A 24872-nucleotide genomic window follows, 5' to 3' on the forward strand; every position below is an offset into this window, starting at 1 on the left:
GGGGAGAGAGAGGAGCTGCTACACCTGGGGAGAGAGAGGAGCTGCTACCCCTGGGGAGAGAGAGGAGCTGCCACCCCTGGGGAGAGAGAGGAGCTGCTACCCCTGGGGAGAGAGAGGAGCTGCTACCCCTGGGGAGAGAGAGGAGTTGCTACCCCTGGGGAGAGAGAGGAGCTGCTACCCCTGGGGAGAGAGGAGCTGCTACCCCTGGGGAGAGAGGAGCTGCTACCCCTGGGGAGAGAGGAGCTGCTACCCCTGGGGAGAGAGAGGAGCTGCTACCCCTGGGGGGAGAGAGGAGCTGCTACCCCTGGGGGGAGAGAGGAGCTGCTACCCCTGGGGGGAGAGAGGAGCTGCTACCCCTGGGGGGAGAGAGGAGCTGCTACCCCTGGGGGGAGAGAGGAGCTGCTACCCCTGGGGAGAGAGAGGAGCTGCTACCCCTGGGGAGAGAGAGGAGCTGCTACCCCTGGGGAGAGAGGAGCTGATACCCCTGGGGAGAGAGGAGCTGCAACCAGGAGAGACTGTGACCCTGCTCGGGAAGAGCTTAACGATTGGTGATTGTTGGGGCACGATTGGCAGGAGCTTCAGTGATGAAGACTGCTGCACTTGCTGATGTTTCACAATATGCCGCGGCCGTCTCAGTCACCAGGTCTCAACACAATAGAACACAACCATCAACAAAACACCAAATTATGGAATTTATTGTGGAAGAATGGTGTCACAACCCTCCAATAGAAATGTTTGCCAAGGCACATTGTAAGAGCTGTAAAGAGAGAGGGACTCGGAGAGAGAACAGGCAGAACCTGATATGTAAATGAGCAGAGCAAACGAAAGTAACTTTCGACGACCGAATGATCATTCAGACTCTGTTTCTATTGAGAGATAAAAGGTAAGACGACGATTGTCATGTGTATTAATATAGTTGATGATATTGTTGTGTGTATTCATATAGTTGATGATATTGTTATGTGTATTCATATAGTTGATGATATTGTTATGTGTATTAATATAGTTGATGGTATTGTTATGTGTATTCATATAGTTAATTATATTGTTATGTGTATTCATATAGTTGATGATATTGTTATGTGTATTAATATAGTTGGTGATATTGTTATGTGTATTCATATAGTTGGTGATATTGTTGTGTGTATTCATATAGTTGATGATATTGTTGTGTGTATTCATATAGTTAATTATATTTTTGGTGGACAGTGTTATAATAGTCCTACTCTCCTTAAAATGTATTTGATATAAATTAGATGCGTGGGGTGAATTCGTTCTGTGCCCATCTGTGTGCCCCAGGGTGATCGCTCCTACACTATCTACAATCTAAAAGGGTTCTTTGGCTGTCCCCATCGGAGAACCCTTTGTAGAACCCTTTTTTGGTACTAGGTAGAACACTTTTGGGTTCCGTGAAGAACCCTTTCCACAGAGGGTTCTACATGGAAGCCAGAAGGGTTCTGCCTGGAACCCAAAAGCGTTCTCCTATGGGGACGGCCGGAGGACCCGTTTGGAACCCTTTATTCTAAGAGTGTACTGTATCATAGGTCTATAGACTTGTCTTCTCAAAACAGGCTTAAAACACAACAAGCAACAAACAAACATGTTCTCTTTATAATCTACAGTTAACTCTTTTCACTCAGGAAGGTATGTTGTGTGAAAGAGAGACAAATAAATATTGTTTGAGAGACTAACAACAAGTTACACTTCCTCAAAACAGTTTGTGTGTATTCATTAGTGTCCACCGTAGCAAAACGTTTGGCAACAGAAACCGTTTAGGTCACATTGTACAGCGTTTAGAGTAAACGGTTTATGTTTTATTTAACATCTCAAAACTGTTGGCTGTGGAGTAAACTAATGAATACAACCCAGGTTGTTGCCTACGACTCGGCATGTTGATACCTGCCTCTTGCTGAAACCTGAACGTAGCCTGAGGGGTATACTATGATACAGGCTTGATATACTGGTTTTCTAAAGCTAGCCAGCTTCAGTTAGCTTCACATTCCAGCTCAGACCTCACCCATCAGAATATACACAACAGAACAGAAAAAAATCTACTGAGACAGGTTGGTGTAATGTTAGTATAGTGAATGACAGTAAAACACTCCTAACAGTCTACTACTACTGAGACAGGTTGGTGTAATGTTAGTATAGTGAATGACAGTAAAACACTCCTAACAGTCTACTACTACTGAGACAGGTTGGTGTAATGTTAGTATAGTGAATGACAGTAAAACACTCCTAACAGTCTAATACTACTGAGACAGGTTGGTGTAATGTTAGTATAGTGAAGGACAGTAAAACCCTCCTAACAGTCTACTACTACTGAGACAGGTTGGTGTAATGTTAGTATAGTGAATGACAGTAAAACCCTCCTAACAGTCTACTACTACTGAGACAGGTTGGTGTAATGTTAGTATAGTGAATGACAGTAAAACCCTCCTAACAGTCTACTACTACTGAGACAGGTTGGTGTAATGTTAGTATAGTGAATGACAGTAAAACCCTCCTAACAGTCTACTACTACTGAGACAGGTTGGTGTAATGTTAGTATAGTGAATGACAGTAAAACCCTCCTAACAGTCTACTACTACTGAGACAGGTTGGTGTAATGTTAGTATAGTGAATGACAGTAAAACCCTCCTAACAGTCTACTACTACTGAGACAGGTTGGTGTAATGTTAGTATAGTGAATGACAGTAAAACCCTCCTAACAGTCTACTACTACTGAGACAGGTTGGTGTAATGTTAGTATAGTGAATGACAGTAAAACTCTCCTAACAGTCTACTACTACTGAGACAGGTTGGTGTAATGTTTGTATAGTGAATGACAGTAAAACACTCCTAACAGTCTACTACTACTGAGACATGTTGGTGTAATGTTAGTATAGTCAATGACAGTAAAACACTCCTAACAGTCTACTACTACTGAGACAGGTTGGTGTAATGTTAGTATAGTGAATGACAGTAAAACCCTCCTAACAGTCTACTACTACTGAGACAGGTTGGTGTAATGTTAGTATAGTGAATGACAGTAAAACTCTCCTAACAGTCTACTACTACTGAGACAGGATGGTGTAATGTTAGTATAGTGAAGGACAGTAAAACACTCCTAACAGTCTACTACTACTGAGACAGGTTGGTGTAATGTTAGTATAGTGAATGACAGTAAAACCCTCCTAACAGTCTACTACTACTGAGACAGGTTGGTGTAATGTTAGTATAGTGAATGACAGTAAAACCCTCCTAACAGTCTACTACTACTGAGACAGGTTGGTGTAATGTTAGTATAGTGAATGACAGTAAAACACTCCTAACAGTCATCTACTACTGAGACAGAAATCTCAAGTCTGAAATTTGGAAGTGGAAATTACAAACTTCAGAAGCCTTTTCAAACCTCAAATACACTACAAGTTTTACATTTCCTGCATTGCTGGAAAGTTCTTCTGCAGTGGGGGGGTGATCAAATTAAGATCCTACATCTGTACACATAATTGTACATGGGGATATGTATGGGGGTCTATAACATCCATTCACAGAGGTTTACATAAGCTGACAGTTGCAATGTTATTGCTAATAACTCAAACTGCCCTTTTCAGATAAAGACATAAACTCTGTACAGATGTAGGATCTTAATTTGATCACCCTGTTGCAGAAAAACTAAACTTGTAGTGTATTTGAGTGTAATTAAACTTTAGAAAAGGTTTCTGAAGATGATAAATTCCACTTTTCCATTTTAAAACTGTTCATTAATTACAATCCACACAATAATTAAAATGTCCTGTTTCTGCAGTATTATTTTCCTGGTGTAGCAAACTGGCTCAAATTAAGATCCAATATCTGCAGCAATATACCTCTCTCTAATGTATATGGCTCTATCAGGATTCACTTTTGACCATTTGACATCTTTTATTTACTGTTGTTTAGGCTGGTTGAATGAGTTGCTTGTGAAAGCTACTTCATCTGCAAGAAAACAGGCTGCACCAGTGACTGTCAGAAGTTTTGTGATTTCCTCATATGAACGTGAAAGTAAGTGTGTTGTCTACGCAGTTACAAAAATGGCTGTTGAAACTGTGGCACATATTTCTTGGTAACATTGAATAAATGTGTTGGTATGTAGGAAAGACGGCTATGATTATAAGGCTATGATCACTTATCATGCCGACAAACCTGATGGTCTCTGTGAACTGATCTGAACAGGTTTAGACTGGTCATCTATGATATGTAGGTTATATACAGTACATTCTCTGTCCTGCTACTGGTAGGACTATAACATTATGTTGATCTGAACAGGTTTAGACTGGTCATCTATGATATGTAGGTTATATACAGTACATTCTCTGTCCTGCTACTGGTAGGACTATAACATTATGTTGATCTGAACAGGTTTAGACTGGTCATCTATCATATGTAGGTTATATACAGTACATTCTCTGTCCTGCTACTGGTAGGACTATAACATTATGTTGATCTGAACAGGTTTAGACTGGTCATCTATGATATGTAGGTTATATACAGTACATTCTCTGTCCTGCTACTGGTAGGACTATAACATTATGTTGATCTGAACAGGTTTAGGCTGGTCATCTATGATATGTAGGCTGTAGCCGAGGTATAAACCTACATACAATACGTGTGAGACATGGCCTTGTGACTTATTATTATTATTATTATTATTATTATTATTATTGCTGTACTGTCTATAACTACCTTAACAAACAGTGACTTATTATTATTATTATTATTATTATTGCTGTACTGTCTATAACTACCTTAACAAACAGTTACTTATTATTATTATTGACAGTTACCATGGAGATGAAATTTTACAACTACATATTCATGTGATTGCATTAAATCACCTGACTGTTTCGATATGTCTGTTAGTAAATGTTTTATAAGAGATAATTATTAAATGATAACAATTGACATTCAATAATTACTGTGTTAACCACAACCAACATGTTGGATCTCTGTTTAGGGGTCAGCGCTCTAAAATGAGTCTCTCTGGGGAGAGAGAGGAGGAGGGCCCTGCCTCTAAAATGAGTCTCTCTGGGGAGAGAGAGGAGGGGGGCCCTGCCTCTAAAATGAGACTCTCTGGGGAACATGACACCAAAGCTAAGAGGTGAGATGACAATTTTGTTGAAGAATTATTAAGAGTTTAATTCCAAAAAACGTCACATTTGTTTTTTTAATCAGAAATGGTTACTTATGGGTACCTTCAATTTTACTGTTCTCAGATTTTTTCTAAATAGATTTTATGTGTATAACATTTTTTTTCATGCAAAATGCCATATGTCCATTGTTTAGCTGGAATTGAATGTTCGTATCCTGTATATTTGACTGTGATATGTGGTTGTCTCAGCTATCTTAACTTAGGGCTTGCATCCCACCAGCGGGACACCTATCGACAACATCTGGTGAAATTGCAGAGCGCCAAATTGAAAATAAAAAATCGTAATATTAAACATTCATGAAAATACAAGTGTCTTACATCATTCAATAGCTTAGAATCGTGGTTATCAAACTCCGATTTACAGCAAAAGCATAGCATTCAATTGTCTGAGGACACCATATCAACATATTTTTTCAAACCAGGTGTCATAAAATCACAAATAGTGATAAAATAAATCTCTTACTTCTGAAGATCTTCCTCTGTTTGCAATCCCAAGGGTCCCAGCTACACAATGAATGCTCGTTTTGTTCGATAAAGTCCTTCTTTATATTAAAACAAGTCAGTTTAGTTGGCGCCATTGATTTCAGTAATCCACTCGTTCAACATGCAGACAAAGGAATCCAAAAAGTTACCAGTAAACTTCATCTAAACAAGTCAAACAAAGTTTCTATTCAATCCTCAGGTACCCTAATATGTAAATAAATGATAATATTTCACAGGGAAAGAACTATGTTCAATAGGAAAGGAAAAGAACGAAGAGCGCGCCCTTATTTACGTGCGCCAAAAGACTACATTCCTAATGAAGCACTCCTTGGAAAAACTACAATGACTTGTTCGTTTTTCAAGAAACAAGCCTGAAACCTGGTGTAAAGACTGTTGACATCTAGTGGAAGCCATAAGTACTGCAATCTGGGCAGAATATCTTTGTATAGCCCAAAGGCCTGCATTGAAAAGGCCTGTGACCTACCCCCAAAGAAAATTCCGTATGGATTTTCCTTGGATTTTTGCCTGCTATATCAGTTCAGTTATAGTCACAGACATTATTTTAACAGTTTAAGAAACTTTAGAGAGTTTCCTATCCAATACTACCATGCATTTGCATATCCTAGCTTCTGGGCCTGAGTAATATGCAGTTTACTTTGAGCACGTCAGACAGGCGGAAACACAGGATACTGCCCCCTAGCCCTAAGAAGTAAATCGCTCTGGATAAGAGCATCTGCTAAATCAGGGGTTCTCAATCCGGGGTCTGCGGAGGTACTGCAGGATTCCCTGGCATCCTGACTGTACTCGTTGCAATGTAAGACATTTGCTAGAATTTTCACATGACACGACCACTTTGCCTACTCTTAATTATTGCCTAATATAATGGAATGCATATTTCTTTAACCAATTCTGATCGTTCTTACAAGGAGAATACTGACAACATTACCATTATATCAACATGCTCTTTACACCCATTTAACAACTCTAAATAGCTTTGGCATAGTAGGCATCAAGTCCCTTGCCAATAATGTTGCCTACAACGCTGCATACCATGTAAATGTTCATCGAACACACATTACGCCCTAGATGCCTTGAATTGCCCAATTTATAGCCATGCCCAATTTAGGATTATTTTTTAACAACGTGATGTTGCACTCCAAAGGGATATCTTGAAATAATATGATGTAGATTAATAAATAATCAAAATAAAAACGTGTTTATTATACACTCTTAGAAAAGAAGGTTCCTTATAGAACCAAAAATGATTATAACACTTCCTTAACATATGGATTCACTAAAAGTTATGTATATATTAGGGTTCAGTGAAGAAGAACCTCTAGAGTTCAGATCAAGGAAAGGTTAATGTTTTGAGGATGTAGCAGGCCTCCAGTGGTCAGATCAATTCCGCCTGTTTTTTCCAGCACCCGGCGCAGGATTCAAACCAGCCACCTTTCGGCCAAAGGTCCAACTCCTGCCACAGCTCCAACTCCTTAGCCGCTGGGTGAAAATATGAGTTAATCTGCCAAAATGAAGACAAAATGCTATGCAGACATACATGGTATCGCTTGTTATACATAATTACTATACAGTCGTGGCCAAAAGTATTGAGAATGACACATATTAATTTTCACAAAGTCTGCTGCCTCAGTTTGTATGATGGCAATTTGCATTTACTCCAGAATGTTATGAAGAGTGATCAGATGAATTGCAATTAATTGCAAAGTCCCTCTTTGCCATGCAGATGAACTGAATCCCCAAAAAACATTTCCACTACATTTCAGCCCTGCCACAAAAGGACCAGCTGACATCATGTCAGTGATTCTCTCGTTAACACAGGTGTGAATGTTGACGAGGACAAGGCTGGAGATCACTCTGTCATGCTGATTGAGTTCGAATAACAGACTGGAAGCTTCAAAAGGAGGGTGGTGCTTGGAATCATTGTTCTTCCTCTGTCAATCATGGTTACCTGCAAGGAAACACGTGCCGTCATCATTGCTTTGCACAAAAAGGGCTTCACAGGCAAAGATATTGCTGCCAGTAAGATTGCACCTAAATCAACCATTTATCGGATCATCAAGAACTTCAAGGAGAGCGGTTCAATTGTTGTGAAGAAGGCTTCAGGGTGCTCAAGAAAGTCCAGCAAGTGCCAGGACCGTCTCCTAAAGTTGATTCAGCTGTGGGATCGGGGCACCACCAGTACAGAGCTTTCTCAGGAATGGCAGCAGGCAGGTGTGTGTGGATCTGCACGCACAGTGAGGCAAAGCCTTTTGGAGGATGGCCTGGTGTCAAGAAGGGCAGCAAAGAAGCCACTTCTCTCCAGGAAAAACATCAGGGACAGACTGATATTTTCTGCAAAATGTACACGGATTGGACTGCTGAGGACTGGGGTAAAGTAATTTTCTCTGATGAATCCCTTTTCTGATTGTTTGGGGCATCCGGAAAAAAGCTTGTCCGGAGAAGACAAGGTGAGCGCTACCATCAGTCCTGTGTCATGCCAACAGTAAAGCATCCTGAGACCATTCATGTGTGGAGTTGCTTCTCAGCCAAGGGAGTGGGCTCACTCACAATTTTCGCCTAAGAACACAGCCATGAATAAAGAATGGTACCAACACATCCTCCGAGAGCAACTTCTCCCAACCATCCAGGAAGAGTTTGGTGACGAACAATGCATTTTCCAGCATGATGGAGCACGTTGCCCTGAGGCAAAAGTGATAACTAAGTAGCTCGGGGAACAAAACATCGAAATTTTGGGTCCATGGCCAGGAAACTCCCCAGACCTTAATCCCATTGAGAACTTGTGGTCAATCCTCAAGAGGCGGGTGGACAAATGAAACCCCACAAATTCTGACAAACTCCAAGCATTGATTATGCAAGAATGGGCTACCATCAGTCATGTGGCCCAGAAGTTAATTGACAGCATGCCGGGGCGGATTGCAGAGGTCTTGAAAAAGAAGGGTCAACACTGCAAATATTGACTCTTCGCATCAACTTCATTTAATTGTCAATAAAGCCTTTGACACTTATGAAATGCTTGTAATTATACTTCAGTATTCCATAGTAACATCTGACAAAAATATCTAAAGACACTGAATCAGCAGACTTGGTGAAAATTAATATTTGTGTCATTCTCAAAACTTTTGGCCACAACTGTACATAAATCATTGACAAAAGCACAAGACAATGCTGTTGCATGTACGTCTATATTATTTATGGATTGATCATATAGAAATATAAAAACATTATTTTTAACTACTACAAAGCATTTACATGTGGAGCAGGAACCACTGACTGCATTATTCTATAGTATTATCAAGACACCTGCTGTTAACTTTTAACTACTTAGGACAGCTCACGAGGTGTCCTAAATATCTGCCAACTAGGTGGGACTAGAGATTTCATGCATAGCTTTAATTTATACCCGTAAGTGTAAAATGTCTTTATTCTCAGCACTTATACGACCAATTTTCTACTCTGTGACGCTTTGTGGATATGGGCCCAGATCTCAAACTATTGTTATAAGAAAACTTTGAATGTTTTTTTTACATAATAAAAAAATATGAATATTACTAATGTAGCCCACTGTAAAGACTGGGTTTAGTTATTTTGTGCCACTGTTGTGGAACTTCCCGCGTCCACGTACAGAACTGTCCGTGTCCACGTACGGTGTGGTGCCAATCATACTGTCCCGGTTACGCGCAGAGTGGGCTGAGGTGATCTTGGGGAATAACGACGGAGTTCACTACAGTGTTGAGATGGCGAAGTTTATTGTTCAATTAGCTTTTTGCTTTACGGTCAGGGACAGTATGAGTGTAGCCAGATCCTTTTCACTCTCTATCCTTGTTTCATTTTGTGGTTCACCGGATTCGTCATCGAGACGAGGGACAGACGAACGACCTGCTTGCTAGCCAAGCTAGTCGGTACAGCTCGGTAAGCTAGCTACTCTACCAGCAGCGTCCTAGTTATCCTAGCTAGTCGGTACAGCTCGGTAAGCTAGCTACTCTACCAGCAGCATCCTAGTTATCCTAGCTAGTCGGTACAGCTAGGTAAGCTAGCTAGCTACTCTACCAGCAGCATCCTAGTTATCCTAGCCAGTCGGTACAGCTAGGTAAGCTAGCTAGCTACTATACCAGCAGCATCCTAGTTATCCTAGCTAGTCGGTACAGCTAGGTAAGCTAGCTAGCTACTATACCAGCAGCATCCTAGTTATCCTAGCTAGTCGGTACAGCTCGGTAAGCTAGCAACTCTACCAGCAGCATCCTAGTTATCCTAGCTAGTCGGTACAGCTAGGTAAGCTAGCTAGCTACTCTACCAGCAGCATCCTAGTTATCCTAGCTAGTTGGTACAGCTCGGTAAGCTAGCTAGCTACTCTACCAGCAGCATCCTAGTTATCCTAGCTAGTCTGTACAGCTAGGTAAGCTAGCTAGCTACTCTACCAGCAGCATCCTAGTTATCCTAGCTAGTCGGTACAGCTAGGTAAGCTAGCTAGCTACTCTACCAGCAGCATCCTAGTTATCCTAGCTAGTCGGTACAGCTAGGTAAGCTAGCTAGCTACTCTATCAGCAGTATCCTAGTTATCCTAGCTAGTCGGCATAGCTAGGTAAGCTAGCTAGCTACTCTACCAGCAGCATCCTAGTTATCCTAGCTACCACTACATCATCACCCGCTGCCTGCATTTCTTGTGGACCGATGGAGCTCCCCGGTTGTTTCTTCCACCTGTTAAATCCCGTGGAGGGCTTCTCCCTCTCTCGTTGACGGATGCTGACTACCTCTGTCCGGTTCTCCTCTCTTTACTAGATGGACGGTAACTTTAGTGTTTAACCCCTCTGTGTCCAAGGACCAAACTTTTGAATATTATTTTCGGGGCTCCTCAGTAGGCTGAACACGTTACGTTTTTTGAACAACATTATTTTCTGATGAAAACTAGTTAATTGCATCCACTTGTGTGAGAAGGCAGAGCGGGTCGATGGTGGTTGATGAATTTGACAATGAATGTACTATGAAACTACGCTTTTCTCGACCAGAGGTGACTGAATGAATGTTCAGGCTTATTGATAATCGTTATAGACACCAATCCCGTGAGCGCGATCGAGTTTGTGAAAAATCAGAGTGCCACATTCAAAACCACAAATCTAATAATTTCAATTTCTCAAACATAGGACTATGTTACACCATTTTATAGATACACTTCTCCTGAATCGAACCACGTTGTCAGATTTCAAAAAGGCTTTACAGCAAAAACAAAACATTACATTATGTTAGGAGAGTACATCGACACAAATAACCACACAGCCATTTTCCAAGCAACTACATGCATCACAAAAACCCAAAAGACAGCTAAATGAAGCACTAACCTTTGACGACCTTCATCAGATGACACTCCTAGGACATGATGTTACACAATACATGCATTTTCATGTATTTTCTGTTCGATAAAGTTCATATTTATACATAAAAATAGCATTTTACATTGGCACGTGACGTTCAGAAAATATTTTCCCTCCAATACTGCCAATACTGCCAGCATCACAATTTACAAAAATACTCGTCATAAACGTTGATAAAATATTAAACTGTTATTAAACTGTTATTCAAAGAATTATAGATTAACCTCTTACATCTAGACGTTCCGCTAGCGGAACACCGCTCCAATATCCAATGATAAGGCGTGGCGTGAAATACAAACTCCTCGAAAATCTGAAAACTTCAATTTTTCAGACATATGACTATTTTACAGCATTTTAAAGACAAGACTCTCCTTTATCCTCTCTGGGCTAGGTGGCACCAAATCGTCCCACCTACGTAACAGCCAGTTGAATCCTGTGGCGCGATTTTCAAAACCTTTGAAATGCTATTACTTCAATTTCTCAAACATATGACTATTTTACAGCTATTTAAAGACAAGACTCTCGTTAATCTAACCACACTGTCCGATTTCAAAAAGGCTTTACAATGAAAGCAAAACATTAGATTATGTCAGCAGAGTACCCAGCCAGAAATAATCAGACACCCATTTTTCAAGCTAGCATATAATGTCACAAAAACCCAGAAGACAGCTAAATGCAGCACTAACCTTTGATGATCTTCATCAGATGACACACCTAGGACATTATGTTATACAATACATGCATGTCTGTTCAATCAAGTTCATATTTATATCAAAAAACAGCTTTTTACATCAGCATGTGACGTTCAGAAAAAGCATACCCCCCGCAAACTTCAGGGGAATTTACTAACAATTTACTAAATTACTCACGATAAACGTTCACAAAAAGCATAACAATTAATGAAGCACATTTTGCAATATTCTAAGTACATAGCCCAGCCATCACGGGCTAGCTATTTAGACACCCGGCAAGTTTAGCCTTCACCAAAATCAAATTTACTATAAGAAAAATGGTCTTACCTTTCCTGTTCTTCGTCAGAATGCACTCCCAGGACTTCTACTTCAATAACAAATGTTGGTTTGGTCCCAAATAATCCATCGTTATGTTCCATCAGCGACGTTTTGTTCGTGCGTTCTAGACACTATCAGAATGGTAAATCACGGTCGGGCGCATGGCGCATTTCGCGACAAAAAATGTCTAAATATTCCATTACCGTATTTCGAAGCATGTCAACCGCTGTTTAAAATCAATTTTTATGCAATTTATCTCGTAGAAAAGCGATAATATTCCGACCGGGAATCTGAGTGTCTGTAAATAGAGGGAAAAACAGAAAGACGGGGGCGGACAGTGCACGAGCATGAAGCCCTTTGTCCTCTGATAGACCACTTAGCAAAAGCGCTCGTGTGTTTCAGCCAGGGCTTTGAATTACGTCATTCAGGTTTTTCCCGGGCTCTGAGAGCCCATTGGAGCCGTGGGAAGTGTCACGTAACAGCAGAGATCTTTAGTTTTTGGAAGAGATGTCAAAGAAAGCTAATAAATGGTCAGACAGGCCACTTCCTGTAAAGGAATCTCTCAGGTTTTTGCCTGACAAAAGAGTTCTGTTATACTCACAGACACCATTCAAACAGCTTTAGAAACTTTAGGGTGTTTTCTATCCATATATAATAAGTATATGCATATTCTAGGTACTGGGTAGGATTAGTAACCAGATTAAATCGGGTACGTTTTTTATCCGGCCGTGTAAATACTGCCCCCTAGCCCCAACAGTTTATCTAACCACACTGTCCAATTTCAAAAAGGCTTTACAACGAAAGCAAAACATTAGATTATGTCAGGAGAGTACCCAGCCAGAAATAATCAGACACCCATTTTTCAAGCTAGCATATAATGTCACAAAAACCAAAACCACAGCTAAATGCAGCACTAACCTTTGATGATGTTCATCAGATGACACTCCTAGGACATGATGTTAGACAATACATGCATGTTTTGTTCAATCAAGTTCATATTTATATCAAAAACCAGCTTTTTACATTAGCATGTGACGTTCAGAACTAGCATTCCCACCGAACACTTCCGGTGAATTTACTAAATTACTCACGATAAACGTTCACAAAAAACATAACAATTATTTTAAGAATTATAGATACAGAACTCCATTATGCAATCGCGGTGTCCGATTTTAAAATAGCTTTTCGGTGAAAGCACATTTTGCAATATTCTGAGTAGATAGCTCGCCATCACAGGCTAGCTATTTTGACACCCACCAAGTTTGGTATTCACCAAACTCAGATTTACTATAAGAAAAATTTGATTACCTTTGCTGTTCTTCGTCAGAATGCACTCCCAGGACTTCTACTTCAACAACAAATGTTGGTTTGGTTCCAAATAATCCATAGTTATATCCAAATAGCGGCGTTTTGTTCGTGCGTTCAAGACACTATCCGAATGGTAAAGAAGGGTGACGAGCACGACGCATTTCGTGACAAAAAAATTCTAAATATTCCATTACCGTACTTCGAAGCATGTCAAACGCTAACTTCTTACATCTAGACGTTCCGCTTGCGGAACACCAGCTCCAATATCCAATGATGGGCGTGGCGCGAAATACAAACTCCTCTAAAATCAGATGACACACCTAGGACATTATGTTATACAATACATGCATGTTTTGTTCAATCAAGTCCATATTTATATCAAAAAACAGCTTTTTTACATTAGCATGTGACGTTCAGAACTAGCATACCCCCCTCAAACATCCGGTGAATTTACTAAATTACTCACGATAAACGTTCACAAAAAACATAACAATTATTTTAAGAATTATAGACACAGAACTCCTCTATGCACTCGATATGTCCGATTTTAAAATAGCTTTTCGGTGAAAGCACATTTTGCAATATTCTGAGTAGATAGCCCAGCCATCACGGCTAGCCATTTAGACACCGACCAAGTTTAGCTCTGACCAAACTCCGATTTACTATTACAAAAGTTTTATTACCTTTGTTGTCTTCGTCAGAATGCACTCCCAGGACTGCTACTTCAATAACAAATGTTGGTTTGGTCCAAAATAATCCATCGTTATATCCAAATAGCGACGTTTTGTTCGTGCGTTCTAGACACTGTCCGAAGTGTCAATAAGGGTCACGAGCAAGGTGCAATTCGTGACAAAAGATTTCTAAATATTCCATTACCGTACTTCGAAGCATGTCAACCGCTGTTTAAAATCAATTTTTATGCCATTTTTCTCGTAAAAAAGCGATAATATTCCGCCCGGGAATCTGCGTTTAGGTAAACAGAGGAAAGAAAACAAAGCATTCTGTCGACGCGGGCACGCGCCTGAGTCTCACAGTACTGTAACCAGCCACTACCCAAACGTGCTACTTTGTTTCAACCAGAGCCTGCAAAGCCACGATTCAGCTTTTTGCCGCCTTCTGAGAGACCATGGGAGCCGTAGGAAGTGTCACGTAACAGCAGAGATCCTCTGTAATGGATAGAGATGGCAAAGAAGGCCAAGAAATGGTCAGACAGGGTACTTCCTGTACAGAATCTTCTCAGGTTTTGGCCTGCCAAATGAGTTCTGTTATACTCACAGACACCATTCAAACAGTTTTAGAAACTTTAGGGTGTTTTCTATCCAAAGCTACTAATTATATGCATATTCTAGTTTCTGGGCAGTAGTAATAACCAGATTAAATCGGGTACATTTTTTAATAACATTTTTCTAATAGTAAATCTGACTTTGGTGAGTGCTAAACTTGCTGGGTGTCTAAATAGCTAGCCCTGTGATGCCGGGCTATCTACTTAGAATATTGCAAAATGTGCTTTCACCGAAAAGCTATTTTAAAATCGGACTTATCGAGTGCATAGAGGAGTTCTGTATCTATAATTCTTAAAATAATTGTTATGTTTTTTGTGAACGTTTATCTTGAGTAATTTCGTAAATTCACCGGCAGTGTTCGGTGGGAATGCTAGTCACATGCTAGTCACATGCTAATGTAAAAAGCTGGTTTTTGATATAAATATGAACTTGATTGGACAAAACATGCATGTATTGTATAACATAATGTCCTAGGGGTGTCATCTGATGAAGATCATCAAAGGTTAGTGCTGCATTTAGCTGTCTTCTGGGTTTTTGTGACATTATATGCTAGCTTGAAAAATGGGTGTCTGATTATTGCTGGCTGGGTACTCTGCTGACATAATCTAATATTTTGCTTTCGCTGTAAAGCCTTTTTGAAATCGGACAGTGTGGTGAGATTATTGAGATTCTTGTCTTTAAAATGGTGTAAAATAGTCATATGTTTGAGAAATTGAAGTAATAGCATTTCTAAGGTATTTGAATATCGCGCCACGGGATTACACTGGCTGTTGAGTAGGTGGGATGCAAGCGTCCCACCTAGCCCATAGAAGTTAACAAGAAATTTGTGGAGTGGTTGAAAAACAATTTTTAATGACTGCAACCTAAGTGTATGTAAACTTCCGACTTCAACTATATATAGCATTTCGGAAAAAAACATGATTATTTGACTCTCTGAAATGAAGCCATCAAGTGATAGATTCTAAACAAATACAAGTCTGTCATTGAACAACCCCATGCCATGATTAGATAGTGAAAAAACACACCAATCTCTTTCATCATTTCTTTAAACAATATAATCTAATTTACTAACATTTCTGAAAATGGATATATAGCGTTTTGGAATGAAAATCTTATGTTTCCCCATCTGCGCTCAGAGTAGATGAGAGATGTAATGTGTGTCTGTGTTGTGTTGAAGACCAATCAAGCAGGAGAGACCAGCCTCCCCTGTTCCCAGCTGTGTGTCCATGAAGAGTGACCAGTCGATGGGTCATCCTATAATGTTTAGAGAGGGAGACTTTTCTCCTGAACAAAGGTAAGAAGAACTCATGGGTCATGGTCAGTGAGTTAAACAACACTGTCTCTAGTCATTTCTCCTCTCCCATTTTCACATTTCTTTTTGTTGTTTTCATAATCCATAGGCTAATCCTTTTTTCATTTTCATAGTCCTAAAACATTATCAAACAAACACAACATTCCCTCCCTGTGTGTTTTTGTGTGTGTGTGTGTGTGTGTGTGTGTGTGTGTGTGTGTGTGTGTGTGTGTGTGTGTGTGTGTGTGTGTGTGTGTGTGTGTGTGTGTGTGCACTCCTTGGATGTTTTGTCCACAGAAACCAACAGGAGAGATCAGAGTCAGAGATTCTCAGTGGTCAGTCTTCCCAGAGTCATCAAACAGACCTGGACTCCATATTCACTGTATGTGATCCTGTTATGTACATTTGTTTTTGTTTACCTCAAGTGAAGTTGATCTGTCAATCATTCATTAATGTGTTAATGAGAAAGCATTTTGTCTATTGTTGAAAATATTTATTTTATTTATTTTAGTTGCTTGAAGAGAAAATTATGACATTTGTGAAGAACGAGCTGAAGATGTTCAAGAGGATTCTTAGCCCAGAACTCCCAGAAGGCTTTGAGAGTCAGAAGCAGGATAAGGAAGTGATGGATGCTGAAGATGAGAAGCAGGAGAGCAGTGCCAGAGAGGGGGCTCTGAAGATCACACTGCACGTCCTGAGGAAAATGAACCAGAAGGAGCTTGCTGACACACTGGAGAAATGTAAGATCTGTCTGCCTCATGTTGAATGCTGTTTTATAACATTTAAAAGCTGTAGCTAAAGTACAGCTAAAGTAGCTGTGTAACTCAATGATATTGTAGCAGCCTTAACACAACACCTAGTGACTTCATCAAGTAGCAGCAGGGATGTGTTGTGGTGATTAATTTAGAGACAGAGAGAGAGAGACAACATTAATAATACCATCAATAATACCAATAATTATATAATCAGTCACACCAGTCTGTAATGCATTATGAAAAATGTACACATTTATGAAGTCAGTTAAAACCTCTCTGGCGCATGTGGGACGAACTCGTCCCACCTACGTAACAGCCACTGAAATCCAGTGGCGCGATTTTTGAATAGTTATAAATACTATTACTTCAATTTCTCAAACATATGACTATTTTACAGCTATTTAAAGACAAGAATCTCGTTAATCTAACCACACTGTCCGATTTCAAAAAGGCTTTACAACGAAAGCAAAACATTAGATTATGTCAGCAGAGTGCCCAGCCAGAAAAAATCAGACACCCATTTTTCAAGCTAGCATATAATGTCACATAAACCCAAACCACAGCTAAATGCAGCACTAACCTTTTATGATCTTCATCAGATGACACACCTAGGACATTGTGTTATACAATACATGCATGTCTGTTCAATCAAGTTCATATTTATATCAAAAACCAGCTTTTTACATTAGCATGTGACGTTCAGAAAAAGCATAACCCCCGCAAACTTCCGGGGAATTTACTAACAGTTTGCTAAATTACTCACGATAAACATTCACAAAAAGCATAACAATTATTTTAAGAATTATAGATACATTACTCCTCTATGCACTCGATATGTCCGATTTTAAAATAGCTTTTCGGATGAAGCACATTTTGCAATAATCTAAGTACATAGCCCGGCATCACAGGGCTAGCTATTTAGATACCCACCCAGGTCAGCCTCCACCAAAATCACATTTCCTATAAGAAAAATGTTCTTACCTTGCTTGTTCTTCGTCAGAATACACTGCCAGGACTTCTACTTCAATAACAAATGTTGGTTTGGTCCCAAATAATCCATCGTTATATCCAAACAGCGACGTTTTGTTCGTGAGTTCTAGACACTATCAGAATGCTTCTTCACGGTGTCGCGCATGGCGCATTGGCGTGTCAAAAATGTCTAAATATTCCATTACCGTACTTCGAAGCATGTCAACCGCTGTTTAAAACCAATTTTTATGCCATTTAACTCGTAGATAAGTGATAATATTCCGACCGGGAGTATGCATTGAGCCTAAACAGCCGAATAAAATTTCTCCTCAGGAGCGACTCGTGCACGCGCCTCATTCAAAGGTCCTCTGAGCAGCCACTTACAAAAGGTGATAATGTGTTTCAGCCTGAGGCTCCCTCGTAAACCTTCAGTTATTTCCCGGGCTCTGAGAGCCTATTGGAGCCCTGGGAATTGTCACGTTACAGCTAAGATCCTTACTTTTCAATAAAAAGATGCAAGACGCACGACTCCTTGTCAGACAGGGTACTTCCTGCTTGAAACCTTGTCAGGTTTTTGCCTGCCATAGGAGTTCTGTTATACTCACAGACACCATTCAAACAGTTTTAGAAAATTCAGAGTGTTTTCTATCCAAACCTGAACAATAAAATGCATATTCTAGCTTCTGAGTTGGTGTAGGAGGCAGTTAAAAATGGGAACATATTTTTTCCAAATTTCTCAATACTGCCCCCTATCCTCAAAAGGCTAAGAGAAGAAATTATTATAATTGGAAACTTTATAACAGTCCTACTATACTGTAGGCATTAAAATAGATGTAATATTAATATCCTTTGTGTTATTTCTAGATTCAGATGATCTTGCTGTGATTTGCCAACGTGAACTCAAATCTAATCTAAAGAAGAAGTTTCAATGTGTATTTGAGGGGATCGCTAAACAAGGAAACCCAACACTTCTCAATAAGATCTACACAGAGCTCTACATCACAGAGGGTGGAACAGGAGAGGTCAATAATGAACATGAGCTGAGACAGATTGAGACAACAACCAGGAAACAAGCAAGACCAGAGACTGCAATCAAATGTAACGACATCTTCAAACCCTTAACTGGACAAGACAAACGTATCAGAACTGTGTTGACAAAGGGAGTCGCTGGCATTGGAAAAACAGTCTCTGTGCAGAAGTTCATTCTGGACTGGGCTGAAGGCAAAGCAAATCAGGATGTCCAATTTGTATTTTCATTCCCTTTCCGGGAGCTGAATTTGATGAAAGAGGACAAACACACTTTCATTGAACTTCTCAATCACTTCTCAATGGAAACCAAACAATCAGGAATCTCCATCTACAACAAGTACAAAGTTCTGTTCATCTTTGATGGTCTGGATGAGTGCCGACTGCCCCTAGACTTCCAGAAGAACAAGATCTGTTGGGACGTCACACAGTCAACCTCAGTGGATGTTCTGCTGACAAATCTCATCAAGGGAAATCTGCTTCCCTCTGCTCTCCTCTGGATAACTACCCGACCTGCAGCAGCCAATAAGATCCCTTCAGGGTGTGTTGACCAGGTGACAGAGGTACGAGGGTTCAATGACCCACAGAAGGAGGAGTACTTCAGGAAGAGATTCAATGATGAGGACCTGGCCAACAGAATCATCTCACACATAAAGTCATCAAGGAGCCTCCACATCATGTGCCACATTCCAGTCTTCTGTTGGATTTCTGCAACAGTCCTTGAACACATGCTGAAACATAAGAGAGAAGAGATGCCCAAGACTCTGACTGAGATGTACACACACCTTGTGGTGTTTCATACCAAACAAAAGAATGAAAAGTATCTTGGGAAAGAAGAAACAGGTCCACACTGGAATAAAGAGAGCATTCTGTCACTGGGAAAACTGGCTTTTCAACAGCTTGTGAAGGGCAATCTGATTTTCTATGAAGAAGACCTGAAAGAGGCTGGCATTGATGTCAATGAAGCCTCAGTGTACTCAGGATTGTGCACACAGCTCTTTAAAGAGGAATGTGGGCTGTACCAGGACAAGGTGTACTGCTTTGTTCATCTGAGCATTCAGGAGTTTCTGGCTGCTGTATATGTGTTCCTCTCATTCAACAACAACAATGAGAATGTAATGAACAAACTGAAAACAAAAGACAAGCCTGAAGTTACTTTCTACAAGAGTGCTGTGGATAAAGCCTTACAAAGTGAGACAGGAAACTTGGACCTTTTCCTCCGCTTCCTTCTGGGCCTCTCACTGGAGTCCAATCAGAAGCACTTACGAGGTCTTCTGACAAAGACAAGAAGCAGCTCACAGAGCCATGAAGAGACAGTCAAGTACATCAAGGAGAAGATCGGGGAGAATCCTTCTCCAGAGAGGAGCATCAATCTGTTCCACTGTCTGAATGAACTGAATGATCATTCTCTAGTGGAAGAGATCCAAAGCTACCTGAGTTCAGGAAGTCTCTCAAAACCCAAACTGTCACCTGCACAGTGGTCAGCTCTGGTCTTTGTGTTGCTGACTTCAGAAAAGGAGCTGGATGTGTTTGACCTGAAGAAATACTCCAGATCAGAGGAAGGTCTTCTGAGGCTGCTGCCAGTGGTCAAAGACTCCAGAGCTGCTCTGTGAGTACATAAAATTACATATAAGAACTAATCATCAGGAAGAAATATTACGTTTAGATAAAAATATGTAGTGTAATATTATATTGAATAATATTATATTGAATAACATATTGAATAAATGCATTGATTTTCACATTAGTATAACATTATGACCATACAAATCTATATGTTGTTTGAGAGAATAAACCAAATGCATCGTCCATTGTCCTTCTACACTACTCATTAAATTAACAGTATGTTTGTGAAGTCATGATGATCTCTTTGTCAGGCTGTCAGGCTGTGGAGTCACAGAGGAAGGCTGTACTTCTCTGGTCTCAGCTCTGAAGTCAAACCCCTCACACCTGAGAGAGCTGGACCTGAGTAACAGTGACCTGAAGGATTCAGGAGTGAAGCTGCTCTCTGCTGGACTGGGGAATCTCCACTGTAAACTGGAGACTCTGAGGTCAGTATTCCTGTAGGTAGTCAAAAAGTGATAACTGTTCACCAGATCCACATGTGTTTACCAGAAACACATAGTCCACACCATATGTGTTTGGACAGTGAAGCTTATAGTTTTAAATGTGGTGCTATGCTCCAGCATTTTGGATTTGAGATAGAATGTTTCATATTTGGTGACAGTACAGAATGTCACCTTTAATTTGAGGGTATTTTCATACATAGCTGTGTTACTGTTAAGAAAGAAAAGCACTTTATGTATTTAGTTCTCCCATTTGAAAAAGTTGTACATATTCAGACAAATTCACTTATATTGTATTAAAGTTGTCATAAGTTTAGTATTTGTGTTTTGGATTATGTTTTTCCTAATAGAAACTGAATGGTGAATAATGTCCTGTCATTTTGGAGTCACTTCACTTGTATTGTCAGTAAGAATAGAAGATGTTTCTGAACACTTCTACATTCATGTGGATGCTACCATGATTATGAATAATCATGAATGAATCGTTAATGATGATGAATGAGAAATTTACAGAGGCACAAAGATCAGACCCCCTCTGTTATTGGTATTATTCTGTATACTTCTGGCCCTTCTTTGGACACTGTGTTAACTAACCTCCAGACGAGCTTCAATGCCATACAACTCTCCTTCCGTGGCCTCCAACTGCTCTTAAATACAAGTAAAACTAAATGCATGCTCTTCAACCGATCGCTGACTGCACCTGCCCGCCTGTCCAGCATCACTACTCTGGACGGTTCTGACTTAGAATATGTGGACAACTACAAATACCTAGGTGTCTGGTTAGACTGTAAACTCTCCTTCCAGACTCACTATAAGCATCTCCAATCCAAAATTAAATCTAGAATTGGCTTTCTATTTCGCAACATAGCATCCTTCACTCATGCTGCCAAACATATCCTTATAAAACTGACCATCCTACCGATCCTCGACTTCGGCGATGTCATTTACAAAATAGCCTCCAATACCCTACTCAATAAATTGGATGCAGTCTATCACAGTGCCATCTGTTTTGTCACCAAAGCCCCATATACAGTGGGGGGAAAAAGTATTTGATCCCCTGCTGATTTTGTACGTTTGCCCACTGACAAAGAAAGGACCAGTCTATAATTTTAATGGTAGGTTTATTTGAACAGTGAGAGACAGAATAACTACAAAAACATCCAGAAAAACTCATGTCAGAAATGTTTTAAATTGATTTTCATTTTAATGAGGGAAATAAGTATTTCACAAGTCCAGGGCTCAGCAGGTGTTTATTGTAAAGGACCACAGGTCCAGGGCTCAGCAGGTGTTTATTGTAAAGGACCACAGGTCCAGGGCTCAGCAGGTGTTTATTGTAAAGGACCACAGGTCCAGGGCTCAGCAGGTGTTTATTGTAAAGGACCACAGGTCCAGGGCTCAGCAGGTGTTTATTGTAAAAGACCACAGGTCCAGGGCTCAGCAGGTGTTTATTGTAAAGGACCACAGGTCCAGGGCTCAGCAGGTGTTTATTGTAAAGGACCACAGGTCCAGGGGCAGGCAGAAGATCAAAAAGGGTCCAAAAAGGCAACAGGCAGGGAAAAGGCCGTGGTCCGGGAGATCAGGCAATAGGTTGATAACAGGAAATCATATAGGCTAAGGTACAGGCAGGGAATAGGCTGATAACAGGAAATCCAATAGGCTAAGGTACAGGCAGGGAATAGGCTGATAACAGGAAATCCAATAGGCTAAGGTACAGGCAGGGAATAGGCTGATAACAGGAAATCCAATAGGCTAAGGTACAGGCAGGGAATAGGCTGATAACAGGATATCCAATAGGCTAAGGTACAGGCAGGGAATAGGTTGATAACAGGATATCCAATGGGCTCAGGTACAGGCAGGGAATAGGTTGATAACAGGAAATCCAATGGGCTAAGGTACAGGCAGGGAATAGGCTGATAACAGGAAATCCAATAGGCTAAGGTACAGGCAGGGAATAGGTTGATAACAGGAAATCCAATGGGCTAAGGTACAGGCAGGGAATAGGTTGATAACAGGAAATCCAATGGGCTAAGGTACAGGCAGGGAATAGGTTGATAACAGGAAATCCAATAGGCTAAGGTACAGGCAGGGAATAGGTTGATAACAGGATATCCAATGGGCTAAGGTACAGGCAGGGAATAGGTTGATAACAGGAAATCCAATGGGCTAAGGTACAGGCAGGGAATAGGTTGATAACAGGAAATCCTATAGGCTAAGGTACAGGCAGGGAATAGGTTGATAACAGGAAATCCAATAGGCTAAGGTACAGGCAGGGAATAGGTTGATAACAGGATATCCAATGGGCTAAGGTACAGGCAGGGAATAGGTTGATAACAGGAAATCCAATGGGCTAAGGTACAGGCAGGGAATAGGTTGATAACAGGAAATCCAATGGGCTAAGGTACAGGCAGGGAATAGGTTGATAACAGGAAATCCAATAGGCTAAGGTACAGGCAGGGAATAGGCTGATAACAGGAAATCCAATGGGCTAAGGTACAGGCAGGGAATAGGCTGATAACAGGAAATCCAATGGGCTAAGGTACAGGCAGGGAATAGGCAACAGGCGTCGTTAGGGAGGCAGGCAAAAACATCATACACGGGAGGAGTAAATTAAAGGAAACTCAGCGCTCCGAATAGCCGTGTGTCGCAAATCAAACGTTACATCACAATGATGGGGGTGCAAAGAACTGAACTAAATGGTTATAATGACATACAGGTGTGTGAACAGGTGATCAGAATTCAGGTGATTCAGATCTATGTCTTTGAGAGTTGCAAGCAGACGTTACACCATCCACTATTTTAATATTGGGCAAAACACAACCCATAACACAACCCAAAACACAACCCATAACACAACCAAATCAAACTGCAAATGCAACCAATGAGTTTACAACCAAACACTAAACTTTTGACTACTTTAATACACTATAAATGAATTGGTCAGAATACTTATGACTTCTTCAAATGGGGGGACTAGATATATAAAGTGTTTTTATTTTTCTAAATGGTGAAACAGACATGTATTAAAATATCCTCAAATAAAAGGTGACATTATATACTGTCACCTCATATGAAACATTTGATCTGAAATCCAAAATGTTGGAGTTTAGAGCCACATTTAAAATGTTATCTTCACTGTCAAAATAGATATGGTGTGGACTGTATACTCAATACAATCTAAATCTGATACCTCACTGTCTGTCTTTTGACTGATACTGCTTTTAAACTGGTCTGGTCAGTCTACTCAAATATTTGTCCTTTACATGTTTCTCTCTACAAGTAATATGATAATTTAAAATAAAGATACATTAATTTATGAATAGATATGGCAGGTTTCAGGACACTGATGTATCTGAATATGATGAAAAAATATACTGCCAATATTTTCATCACAAAGAATATCAGTGTGGTTTTAATATGATTTGAATCTTTGCAGGCTGTCAGGCTGTGGAGTCACAGAGGAAGGCTGTGCTTCTCTGGTCTCAGCTCTGGAGTCAAACCCCTCACACCTGAGAGAGCTGGATCTGAGTAACAATGACCTGAAGGATTCAGGAGTGAAGCTGCTCTCTGCTGGACTGGGGAATCCCCACTGTAAACTGGAGACTCTGAGGTCAGTATTCCTGTAGTTGGTCGCAAAGTTTTTGTATTTGTATTAATTGGATCCCCATTAGCTGCTGCCAAAGCTAAAATATTTGTACTATACATTTTTCTCTCTACAAACAATAATTTGATAATTTGTCATTTCTAAAAATGATACATTAATTTCTGAATAGATATGGCAGGTTTCAGGACACTGATGTATCTGAATATGTTGAAGAAATATACTGCCACTATTTTCACCACCAAAGAATAGCAGTGTGGTTTTAATATGATTTGACTCTTTGCAGGCTGTCAGGCTGTCTAGTCACAGAGGAAGGCTGTGCTTCTCTGGTCTCAGCTCTGAGGTCAAACCCCTCACACCTGAGAGAGCTGGACCTGAGCTACAATCACCCAGGAGACTCAGGAGTCAGACTGCTCTCTGCTGGACTAGAGGATCCACACTGCAGACTGGAGAAACTCAAGTATGTAGAGGGTTTACGTCAATGTTCATATCAGACATGTTTGACTTTTCAGGCTAGTAATACAAA

At 40.4% G+C, this 24872-nt stretch overlaps 1 protein-coding gene and 1 long non-coding RNA gene across 3 annotated transcripts; both read left to right on the top strand.

Annotated features, from left to right (window-relative positions):
- The first annotated feature begins 737 nt into the window (after nt 1-737).
- On the top strand, nt 738-5022 carry LOC115186774 (uncharacterized). Of its 2 annotated transcripts, XR_003875900.1 has the most exons (3): nt 738-883; nt 3925-4026; nt 4979-5022. It is a non-coding gene; the product is annotated as an uncharacterized LOC115186774 (long non-coding RNA). The 2 variants fall into 2 exon arrangements; XR_003875901.1 differs by lacking the exon at nt 4979-5022 and having other exon boundaries at nt 3925-4056.
- An 11370-nt stretch (nt 5023-16392) lies between these two features.
- LOC115186401 (NLR family CARD domain-containing protein 3-like) lies at nt 16393-20349 on the top strand. Its single transcript, XM_029746045.1, has 2 exons — nt 16393-16407; nt 18460-20349. The coding sequence occupies exons 1-2, from the start codon at nt 16393-16395 to the stop codon at nt 20293-20295; spliced, it is 1851 nt and encodes a 616-aa protein (XP_029601905.1). The 3' UTR covers nt 20296-20349.
- Nucleotides 20350-24872: the final 4523 nt, after the last annotated feature.

This window comes from Salmo trutta, unplaced genomic scaffold, assembly GCF_901001165.1.
Source record: "Salmo trutta unplaced genomic scaffold, fSalTru1.1, whole genome shotgun sequence".
Lineage (NCBI taxonomy): Eukaryota > Metazoa > Chordata > Actinopteri > Salmoniformes > Salmonidae > Salmo > Salmo trutta.